This window comes from Lepidochelys kempii, chromosome 5 (assembly GCF_965140285.1).
Source record: "Lepidochelys kempii isolate rLepKem1 chromosome 5, rLepKem1.hap1, whole genome shotgun sequence".
NCBI classification, from domain to species: Eukaryota; Metazoa; Chordata; order Testudines; family Cheloniidae; genus Lepidochelys; species Lepidochelys kempii.
Genome location: NC_136384.1, coordinates 110,106,308 through 110,118,929, shown reverse-complemented (window position 1 = coordinate 110,118,929; position 12,622 = coordinate 110,106,308). Strand labels below are relative to the sequence as shown.

The window sequence follows — 12,622 nt, the reverse complement described above, 5'->3', positions numbered from 1 at the left end:
AAGATGGAGAGAAATTAAGCTATACTAAGTTATATTATGACACTAAAATTCTAACTAACTACACTAAAAACTATGAACAATTATATGTCCAGGTTCTGAAGAAGAAACACGGAGGTAGCTATGGACAGAGGGGATTCCGACACAGGCCATACATCAATAAGAAGGAATTGGAGAGGCATTGGTCTGTGCCACCGCTTGCATCCTCAGTTCAGAGCACAAGGTAAATGTGCGGGTACAGACCAATGGACACTATTTGCTAGAAATCTCCAGTCTCAGGTGCATGCAGCACATGTGTACCCATGTGTGGAAAACACAAAGAGACCAACACTCAAAGAACCACCTTTACTTTCTACCCAGGTCAGTGGCATGAATATTTCAGAAGTATGTAACTACACAACCAGCTATAACAACTTAAGAACATAAGAACAGGCATACTGGGTCAGACCAAAGGTCCATCTAGCCCAATATCCTGTCTTCCTACAGTGGCCAATGCCATGTGCCCCAGAGGGAATGAACAGAACAGGTAATCATCAAGTGATCCATCCCATCGCCCAGCTTCTGACAAACAGAGGCTAGGGACACCATCCCTGCCCATTCTGGCTAACTGCCATTGATGGACCTATCCTCCATGAATGTATCCAGTTCTTTTTTGAGCCCTGTTAGAGCCTTGGCCTTCACAAAATTCTCTGGCAAGGAGTTCTACAGGTTGACTATGCATTGTGTGAAAAAATACTTCCTTTTGTTTATTTTAAACCTGCTGCCTATTAATTTCACTTGGTGACCCCTAGTTTGTGTGTTATGAAGAGGAATAAATAACACTTCCTTATTTACTTTCTTCACACCAGTCATGATTTTATCGACCTCTATCATATCCCAGCTTAGTCGTCTGTTTTCCAAGCTGAAAAGTCCCAGTCTTATTAATCTCTCCTCAGATAGAAGCTGTTCCATACCTCTAATCAATTTTGTTGCCCTTTTCTGAACTTTTTCCAATTCCAATATATCTTTTTAGAGATGGGGTGACCACATCTGCATGCAGTAGTCAAGATGTGGGCGTACCATGGATTTATATAGAGGCAATACGATATTTTCTGTCTTATTATCTATCCCTTTCTTAATGATGCTGTAGTGGGGTGGTCACCAGCTCCTGCCCTGAAGGGCTTGAAATCAGCCCTGGGAGAGGACTGAGGCTACCAGAGGGCTGCTGCTTGGCTGATTGGGGAAACAACCACAGTTGTGGCCACACCCCAATCAGGGCCCAGCTGGCCTTTATAGGAGGGCAGTGGGCCAGGAGGACAATCTCTCTCTAGATGTTGAGAGGGAGGAGCCTGACTGCTGGGAGCTGAGCAGGGTAATCTAAAGTGGAGCAGGGCTAGGGAAAGGCCAGAGGAGCTAGGGAGCTCCGGCCGGAGAAACCCTCAGGCTGCAAGCCTTGATGAAGGCCTAGGAAAAGGGTACTGGGGTTGCAGAGGGCAGCCCAAGGGTAGGCAGAAGTAGTAGGTTCAGCCCCTCCTTGCCGATGATGAGCGGCAATTATACTGCAGTCTGCCCCAGGGAGCGGGGGCTAGGTGGTGACTGGCAGTAGCCAAAGACTGAGGCAAGGTGAGGATAGAGGGTGAGAGTTCCCCAGAGTGGGGGGGAGACCCAGATCTGTGGGGGTACTGCCAGGGGGCAGCACTCCATCTTGAAAGGGGCACCGGAGTCCGGGAGGGACTCAGGGCCCAGCAGCAAGTGGGACACTGGCCTGCAGAGGGCGCTCAGGAGGCTGGAAATGCTAATTCCCTGGATGACCAGCAGGAGGCGCTGCAGGGGTGAGTCCCACCCCCCTAGAGATGCCCAACATTCTGTTTGCTTTTTTGCCTGCTGCTGCACATTGAGTGAATGTTTCCAGAGAACTACCCACAATGACTTCTAGCTCTCTTTCTTGAGTGGTAACAGCTTATTTATACCCCATCATCTTATCTGTAGAGTTGGGATTGTGTTTTCCAAAGTGCATTACTTTGCATTTATCAACACTGAATTTCATCTGCCATTTTATTACCCAGTCACCCAGTTTAGTGAGATCCTTTTGTAGCTCTTTGCAGTCTGCTTGAGATTTAACTAGTTTTGTATCATCATCATTTGTAAATTTTGCCACCTCACTGTTTACCCATTTTTTCCAGATCATTATGAATATGTTGAATAGGACTGGGCCCAGTACAGAGCTCTGGTGGACACCACTATTTACCTCTCTCCATTCTGAAAACTGGACTTGCACGGATTACTATATTTTAAGAGTATTCATACCCTACACATTATTGTAATCTTTGTATAAAATATGCCTTGTAAGGTATCATTTGAAAACTAATAATGTGCTGGTCAATATCATGGTTGAATGTATGTAGCAACATATGTACAGTTATGACTTCCCTCTCGAATGATTTTGGTGGCACATGTTCAAACCCATTTAGTCCCAATTAGCCAGAACTGGTCAAGCAGGTCTCAAAACAAAGGAATGTGTGTGTTCCTCAATTTAAATGTAAATTATAAACAGCATGTAAATTACATGTAAATTTACATGTACATTATTATCAGACAGCAAGAAGGGGAAGACAGGAGACAAGGAAAATCTGCCTTTCAGCAAACAGAGGTGAGAAGAACACAGAACTTCTTTCACCACCAGCCTTCTTTACTGTGAATGAACTTTAACTAAGGGTAACCCTCAGAAAAATGCATTTCAAAGGGTAACTGAACTATAAAAGTGAGGGGCAAAAATACCCCCAGTTATCTCTCCTTATACATCTCTCTTTTCCACCTAAGATGACAAGAGAAACAGCCTAGGGACTTTGGGATCCGATCCTAACCTGAAATTTGGTCAGCCATGTTGCTGGAAGCAAGTGGTAAGAATTTCACCTTGAACCAAATCTAGTTTAAGTTTAGAAAGCTTTTAATCTTTATTTCTCTTGTAACAATTTCTGACTTCAATGCCTTCAATGTACTTGCTTAAAATATCTCTTTATAGTTAAATGAACTTGTTTTATTCTTTAATTAAAACTAATCCAGTGCTGTGAATTGTTTGGGTAACTTCACTTAAGGTAGCAGACTGTATGCTGATGCCCTTGCCTTAGAGGGGCAACACTCAATATATCAGGACCCTCCAGGAGAGGGTTGGACAGTGCAAAACACATGTGCGTTCTGTCACAGGCTCTATTTCCAGAACTGCTATAGACTTAGAATCATAGAATATCAGGGTTGGAAGGGACCTCAGGAGGTCATCTAGTCCAACCCCCTGCTCAAAAGCAGGACCAATCCCCAATTAAATCATCCCAGCCAGGGCTTTGTCAAGCCTGACCTTAAAAACTTCTAAGGAAGGAGATTCCACCACCTCCCTAGGCAACTCATTCCAGTGTTTCACCACCCTCCTAGTGAAAAAGTTTTTCCTAATATCCAACCTAAACCTCCCCCACTGCACTTGAGACCATTACTCCTTGTCCTGTCCTCTTCTACCACTGAGAATAGTCTAGAACCATCCTCTCTGGAACCACCTCTCAGGTAGTTGAAAGCAGCTATCAAATCCCCCCTCATTCTTCTCTTCTGCAGACTAAACAATCCCAGTTCCCTCAGCCTCTCCTCATAAGTCATGTGTTCCACACCCCTAATAGTTTTTGTTGCCCTTCGCTGGACTCTTTCCAATTTATCCACATCCTTCTTGTGGTGTGGGGCCCAAAACTGGACACAGTACTCCAGATGAGGCCTCACCAATGTCTAATAGAGGGGGACGATCACATCCCTCGATCTGCTCGCTATGCCCCTACTTATACATCCCAAAATGCCATTGGCCCTCTTGGCAACAAGGGCACACTGCTGACTCATATCCAGCTTCTCATCCACGGTCACCCCTAGGTCCTTTTCCGCAGAACTGCTGCCTAGCCATTCACTCCCTAGTCTGTAGCTGTGCATTGGGTTCTTCCATCCTAAGTGCAGGACCCTGCACTTATCCTTATTGAACCTCATCAGATTTCTTTTGGCCCAATCCTCCAATTTGTCTAGGTCCCTCTGTATCCTATCCCTGCCCTCCAGCGTATCTACCACTCCTCCCAGTTTAGTATCATCCGCAAATTTGCTGAGAGTGCAATCCACACCATCCTCCAGATCATTTATGAAGATATTGAACAAAACCGGCCCCAGGACCGACCCCTGGGGCACTCCACTTGACACCGGCTGCCAACTAGACATGGAGCCGTTGATCACTACCCGTTGAGCCCGACAATCTAGCCAACTTTCTACCCACCTTATAGTGCATTCATCCAGCCCGTACTTCTTTAACTTGCTGACAAGAATACTGTGGGAGACAGTGTCAAAAGCTTTGCTAAAGTCAAGAAACAATACATCCACTGCTTTCCCTTCATCCACAGAACCAGTAATCTCATCATAGAAGGCGATTAGATTAGTCAGGCATGACCTTCCCTTGGTGAATATACTATATACTTGCCATATAACCTAGGATAAGATATTTAAGCCAAAATTTTCAAACTCATCTTCTCATCTTAGATGCTTTCTTTTCTGAGTGCCCAACTTGAAATACTCAGGGGCTGATTTTCAGAGCTGTTAAAGGCTCTGAACTTCCCCCAGTGGTCAGAACTAGATGCACATGGCAGTCTGTGGGAGCAAACCGGAAAAGGTAAGTAATATGGGAGGTTAGATCCAAGGCTGGGTGCTTGGAACAGAACGAGGCAAGTAATTCTGATAAAATTCAGTAAAGGTCTTCTTGATGCTCATCCAGATTTTTATATAACTGGTCAATATTGTTTCTGTAGCCCTGCACCAATGTGTATTTTTGGTAAATTTAAGTTTGCATCAGGTCTGGTTTGCACTGGAAATTCAGCATCTTGGGGAAGTTATTCCAGTTTAATGAACATTAATATATTTACTTATGAACAAATTCAGTTCAAGGTGGAAGAGCAAAGTATTATTATAAAGAATTATTAAAATAATGCTCTTCAAAAGCTATATTAAAAAGCACTCAGTCCAGCACAAGCACTAAATGCTGCTAAGTGGGTGATGAGAGTTCAGGTTGAGAGCTCATCTTACGTTTTTGGGGTGGGAATGCTCTTGAGACAACATGCGGAACTCCTGAAGGGAATGCTTCATGTTGTTTGAAGGACCACCATATCCCCAATGGAGCAGTTCAATCCAGTCACAGATTCTCAAGGGAGCTGCACTCAGGCATTCTTGACAAAATGGTTGGTCCCTGCAATGCTGGTTATTGAGGGGGGAGAGTATGTGTGCACATGAGCACCTAGAACATCCTTCTCTGTGCTTCAAATGTTACTAAGAACCAAAAAGAAAAAATCATACAAATTTATAAGGCCAAGAGATTCAAAGCTCAAACTACTATTGTACACTTAACTCATACAGGGTGTGATTTTCTGTACTATGTATACACTGCAATGACTTGGCACAGCAGGATGATTGGAAGGATGAACACTCAGTGTTTACTTTGAAATCATTTGCTTGTTTCAGTTTGACCACAACTTCATCAGCAACTAAATGTCTGACCACAACATCATCAGCAACCAAACAGAAATGTGTGAAAGAAAACAATGTTTTTATTGTTTGATGAATACAATAAACCTAATTTTTATGTAAAATCTTAGCTTCTAATTTATTCAGAAATTAATCTAAATCTATTGGAAAAGCAGGAAAGTGAAAAAAACATTTAAACTACATTTGTTTGCCCAATTGATTAAAAAAATGAGTTTTACTTCTGCCTACTATACAGTATGATAAGCCATGACTACATCATACATGGATGCATAATTTACATAAAATAAATGGAAGGACATAATTTTCTTATAAATTTATAATGACTATACTCTATCATTGAGAATAGATGTCAGTACTCAACTATATTACTAATAACTATAATACAACATTGTGTTTATACAGCACTTTTCATTCCAAGGAACTTCATAGTACTTTGGAAACTATAAAATGTATATAAATTATATATAGTAAATCTAAATATCCAAATCTGTGCGTGCATGCGCGTGCACACATGTAGATCGGTCTGAGGTTGGAGGGAAAGCTAAAGAGAAAAAGGGCAAGCACACATCCTAAATGCATATGCAGAACATGAAACCCATGACAACCTTTTCAAATAGAACACAGTGAACACTTAGCAGCACATACCAACACTACACACCTTTTACCCAACATATGGGGGGACTTAGTGATGCAGAATATAGATATCCAAATTTAAGTTTACTCAGGGCACCAAAGCTAACAACACTAATGTTTGTGAAAAATGCAATGGGATTTTAATGCTCAGAGCTGTTCAGGGTCAGTTTTAGGTCTCATTTGAAAAGGTAGCACGAAGCAGCAGTATCCCCCAACACCATACAGGGAATGGTTCGATAATGAATCAAAGAAGAATTCACTCATCTGTATACACACACACACACGCTCTATATTTAAACTCAGACACACACTGAAATATATACTTCATCCTCTCATAGAAGCCTGTCTCAACCTTACATACCATATCTTTTCACACACACTGTGAAATCGTTTCAAACATGCACGTACTCATTCAAGCCCCACATAAAGCCCGCACATTCAGAGCCTCCAATTCAGACACAGATGATACACCTAGTTAACCACACTCCAACTGACCTGTGCACGCACACCACACACAATCATTCAAGCTTAGTCACACCACACAGTAGACACAGACTGCACATGTCTATATGGGAGCATTCGTGCATGCACCACATTTTCTTCATTTCCCTAATATTTTTACTCTCAATGTAATAAGAGTTACACATAGGAGTCATAAGAGATTGAACTGTATTTCCTAGACCTAATCACTTAGCATGAGTTAGGGTTACAAAAAGCTACTGCCACTATGACATGACAGACAGCAGTATCTGACTTCAGTGGCCAATGACACTTCTTTTAAAAAAAAATCAAAATGCAAATAAAATATAATGCCAAATAAAAACAGCCACAAATTAATAGAACCAATTAGAAAAACATGCACATGCTGACTTCTAAGATGGAGGTCAACATAGATCCCCTGACAGATGAGAGGATTATTCTGTCTCTAATTGCCCATCTGTCAGCAACTACCATTCTCTGAACCACATGGCCATATACCACTAGTTTCTTCTTCAGTGGAGTTTTTGGCAGTTAAGGTGGATCTTAAGTCCATGTTTGTTGTCAGTGACTGGGTGAACACGTTTTATTTTGGTCTGCAGAGGAACAGTGTCATTAGCATTCAGGATGTTCTCAATAAACAGAGCCACAATCCTCCTTGGTTTTGTTTAAATATACTGTATTCCTCTGGTAGGGACCATCTCTAAGGTTGGCTAGGACATATAACTTCAATGTGGCAAAGCTATTAATTTGGTAAAATGCCAGGCACTTTCTATTTGGGATCTAATGCTTATCCTCATTGTGAGTGGGAGGAAATGTTTGACATTCTTGTTGTATTTCTCCTGTGCTACCTTGTTGGCATACAGCTGTTTTCTAACTGTCTGGACTAACTGACTTTGGTTCAAGATGTTTGTTTGATATTGGCTCTGTCCTTCTGCATGTGAGTTTCTGACCTCATGATCATAATGAAGTATTGTGAGATGTGCTGAGACAATGCTATACATGTATTCCTTTGATGTGACAAGGATGGTTTTGATTTTCTAAAATCAAGGTCATGCTCTTAGAACTGACTCTGCATATTAACACCTGCATATGGTATGCTTGAACTGATCCATCAGAAAACTGGTGAAATGAGTCACTTTTCATTGTGGGCCAATGTGTGTTATTAACTCAGGAAACTGTGATTTATGATAGGTTATTACATTGCTACTTGATGTGTAGGGCAACAGCTCAATTTTTATTTTGTTTTTTTAAAAAGTGAGTAGTAGAGCCTAGCAAAAGATTATCTTTCCAGTTTAATTCAAATAAACCTTCATAAAGTCTTGGCGAGGGCTATCAGGTTATTTCAATGGGTCTTTTGCATCTTGTTTCCTGTATTCATTGCAGGATTCACATTTCGATCTCTTCTTATCTTCCATGGCTGTATTCATGCCTGGCCAGAAAGGACACCTCTGGCTCTGCTCTCACATATCTCTGTGCCCACAAGGGCACTATGAATTATACTTAGCATTTCCAACCTTAGGCAGAGTGATATTGTGACACAACCACCTTTGTAGTGAATCACATCATATGCAGCAATTTTAACTATAAAGCCCCAAAAATGTTGTATTCTTTGAAGTAACTGGGGTTTTCCCACTGACTATGCATCTTGAATACCTCTCCAAAAGCTGTTGTAATGATGGGTTCATTCTGTCATTCCTGTTTCAGCTTGCCAAGTTTTGTTTGAGAAATGGGTGGCCATAATTACTGCAGACTCCTCTTAATGTATCACCTTATTTTCCCTTGTTTTGGGTATTCTAGAAAACATGACAAGTGTAAGAAGCTCCTTGTTAAGCTTGCACATTTACAATGTATTTTTACAATTCACTAATCATTTCATGTAGTCTCGGGGTGAGGAAGACGGGCCCTTTGGTTGCTGATGTTTGTTTACCCATGGATTTTGTCTTTACGCCATGGTATGCATTTTTTATTAGATGCGCTTCAGTTCTCACACACTTTAACACCACTTTCAGCTGGGAAACACAGATTTTCATTAGCCCTGTAAATATCCATTGTTCTTTGCAAGCTCAGACCATTTTCTTTCAAGAAATTTCTTCTGGTTTTGACTTGGTTATCAGTTATGCCAGAAATAACTGACGAACTAATTAGAAACCTAGTTAACTGTTCAAATTCAAGTAACTTGAATAGCTTTACTATGTAGGCATGTAACATAATGCTTGAGTGTCTCACCTGGCAGTTGATTTCTTGTAAAGAAAATGTACCTTTTCCAAATGACGTTCATATGTGCACAGTATTCTGGAAATTTCTGAATGACTGTCTAGCATTTGCAATTATTTCATACTCCAACTGGAATGCATTATAGATCTCTAATGCCTCTGGGCCCACCACATAGATCAAGCATGGAGGATTTCATCCTCTCCAATTCCTCTGCAGTACCACTCGCTTTCAGCAAAATTTGGAAGCACTATGACCAACTCCCCTAGCTCTCGGTCAGGTTCCCTTACAGGTGTACTCATTTGCTACTTCATTGCAAAGATTTTGTTTTCTTCTCACAACAACATGTAATATAGGGGCCAACTGAAGTGCTGTCTAGAAGCTGAACATTATTTATGGATCACAGTCACTTGATATAGATCAGATTTATAAAATTTTAGTTCCCCATCACATAACGGGTCAGTATTCACTGATTCCAATGGCTACTGCTATACCTGTCACCCATTTCTGTTTTTTTTTTCCTGTTTTGAATTTAAAAGAAAAATGAAAATTCTGTGCAAGAAATTAAACGCACAAAAACCAATGCATTTAGAGTTGGGGCTGAATGCTCATTTTTAACATTTGCCTATAATGTGCTCTTTAGTTACACGATTGCATGATATTTACCTAATAATACAATGTAAAATAAATTTATAATAGTGATACGGACCAATCATGAAATTTTAACTCATGCAAATAATCCCATTGATTTTAATACCATATAGAACTACTTGCATGAGTAAAGCTACTTCATAATTCAAGACCGTAGGACAGGTTCCTTAGATCCATATTTCGCATACATTTACTCCATATGATATAATTAAAACTAAGCTAAACAGGCACACACCATAAAAAAAGAAAGAAATGCTTAAATAAAGTGAAAATCTAGAGCATATAATTGATAATATGCTCTATACAAGTACTGCTATAAGTAGTTGTTTCAGAATGTACAACAAAAAACACAACAAAGAAAATCCTCGGAAATTCATGCTTAGATAAACTGTAGACCCTGTCTGCTGTTTACCTATATGCAAAGTAACCAGATGCTACTGCTGCTGTCAAGGGCAGAAGCAACGTACATGTGTGCAATCACACCACAAGTTAGCCACTCAGGGAACTCAGCCATGTTGTGCACTAGTCCAGTTCCCTGGTGTTCAGTGAAGTCCTGAAATAGAGTTTCTTATATTCCTATTCATCCTCATCCCCTAAAGAGGACGAAGGGACAGGCCTGTCTTGCAAGAGCTTCTGCAACATTACCAGGGCCACAGGATGGAAAAGGAAAAGACAGGTGGCCTCACACCAGGCTACCAGATTAGAAAGGCATGAGGAAGCAACTTTAGAAAGGCAGCAACCTTGCTGTTTTGTTTTTATGTGGCTTTCTCTTCTAGGAAACATTACCTGTGGAATCTCACTCCTAGCCATAGGAGTGAATAAGAATGACCACCACTGAGTTAGGGAGAGATTATTCTACAGCTCTATCCTCTCCCCACCTCCTTCCAATGAGTAGATACATATCAATTAGGATTTTTTACAAAGTTAAATTCAAAGTGTATCATATTGCACTGTATTATTCAAAAAAAATTATATTTTGCATGATTAATAAATGCATCATTTCATGCATGTGTGCAAGAGGACAGATATTAGAATGAGCGTTTAACTTTAATTCTGTGGTTCCTGAATGTATTTGATTAGGTGTGCAACCCTCACACTTCAGTCGCATACCTTTTACGGAATACACAGTTCATTTTGCTTTAAAAATGAATAAAATGGAAGTGTACATCCACTGTGCGACATATGAAGTGAAAATCCCTACAATTTGCACACAAATTAACACATTTCTGTTTTCTGTACATAGCAAGAGCACAGTGAAAAATATTTATTCACTGTCCTCTCCATTCTCTGAATCAAAAACAAAAAATATTCTGCCCTTAGCAGTACTGTGGCACAAGAATGAAGTCATTTTGAATGGCTATAAAAAGAGTAAGGGATAATGTGTGCATAAATAGACAAAAGCTAAAATCACAGTCCATTTTTTGAGTTGAATATGGGGTCCTTCTTTAGTTCAAACCAATTTTTCCCCCACTGCTCCCCTCCAATGAATAAATACTCTGTAGACATGGAAACATTCCATTCTTTAAAACCAGGGATTACAAGAACAAAATATTTTCTGTGCTTGATTATTCTAAACTGCAATTCTACATAAATTAGTACTGCTCTAAAAATGTTGATTTTTTGACAGTTTAAGTCTTTAGTAATCTCTTAATTTTTAGAGAGAAAAATTCTTAAACCGGTTATAAGAAGCAGGGAGAAATAGTTTATTTTTTTTATTCTTCTGTCATGCTCAGGTTAAATTAAATAGGAAAGCAGCTTTTCCCAACACTACTTTTCAAATATAACATTTTACATCTTTTTCTGTGGCATTTGGTTTTTTTTCCAATTATTTAATATTTCACCTCCAATATTAAAAGCTCCTAACAGTCACTGAATTATATCATTCAAAAGATATGTAAGGAAATTACTTTCTCTTTTTAGCTGTTGACTACAACATTTTTGAAGCTTTTGTTCTCTCCACATAAAGCAGTTTGTTTCTCTCTACATCTCAGTTGCAAAAAAACGGTTATTTAGACTCTAACCTGAAATGCTACAACCTCTGGCCCGCCCTTCAGCCCTTCCATTGCAAAGGTCTCCAGGTGCAGTTTGGGTAGCTGCAGGGTGAAGTCATTCCTGGTTGCCGCAGTCCGTGACAGCGAGATCTGATCTCTGACCTAAAGGGAAAAAAACCCAGCATCAATGGTAATTCCCCTTCAGACACATTAACTGGGATGAACTGGGTCCCCTTGAGCCCACTGAGTGGACTTGCATTGATCGCTGGACCTGAAATCCATGAATAAATTTAGGACTAATTGATTTTTCGTTGCAAATAAATCTCTAATTCAGAGTGCTGGGAGAGAATGCTAAGAAGAAAAAGCATCCTCCTCTGGACTGAAATGAGAAGGGAAGAAGAGTCACTGAGGGCTTCACTCCAACTGGTGGACAAATTTTACAGATCTATCCCTCCTAAAACATCTAACACAAAAGAAAACAAATTGTAGGCAATAATTACACTTTCCATCCAACAATCATCAACTATTAATAAAGTACTGTGCAACAACACATAAGAACAGAGATGATAAATGAGTTTTGACTGCTGCATAGAAATCATTCACATTGTAGAGGGGTTCAATAGTACAAATTCAATTAAGCTCCAGAACAAAATTTAAAATCCTTCCTAAAACAGAAATAAAAATCTACCTGTAGCAGGATTTTTCTCTTCTGTTAATTGCACAGCCTGTTAGATTTCTAATGGCAGATTCACATAAAGGAACTAATACATATTAGTATTAGCTAACTTAGCTGTACACCTTCTAAACAAGGAAAAGGAAACCGAAACCAGTAGTATTTGTACAAAGTCTACATAGTTTGATTAAGGATTGCGAAAGGTAAAAATTAAACAAAATAACCAACCATCCCCCCCCACCCAAATATACATGTGAAAGAGTCCTACTTATGTTGACAAACGTAACCATATGCAGTTGGTATCACACTGCCATCTGCTGGCTAAGCAAAAAGCTGCTTTTAATACATTATATAAACGTATATGCCGTGAAAATGATAAAAATACATAAGTAGAACTCTCAGCTATATAAATATGATGAATATTTTCCCCTTTAAATACCCAAACATGTTACTGTGTCAC

At 39.9% G+C, this 12,622-nt stretch overlaps 1 protein-coding gene across 2 annotated transcripts in view; it reads right to left on the bottom strand.

Annotated features, from left to right (window-relative positions):
• CCDC171 (coiled-coil domain containing 171) overlaps positions 1-12,622 on the bottom strand; it is a 235,024-nt gene that overhangs the window by 51,460 nt on the left and 170,942 nt on the right. For both annotated transcript variants that reach the window (XM_073345441.1, XM_073345440.1), the window contains one exon: positions 11,520-11,651. In XM_073345441.1, coding sequence (XP_073201542.1) covers positions 11,520-11,651 — 132 coding nt within the window. The remainder of the gene's footprint in view (positions 1-11,519; positions 11,652-12,622) is intronic.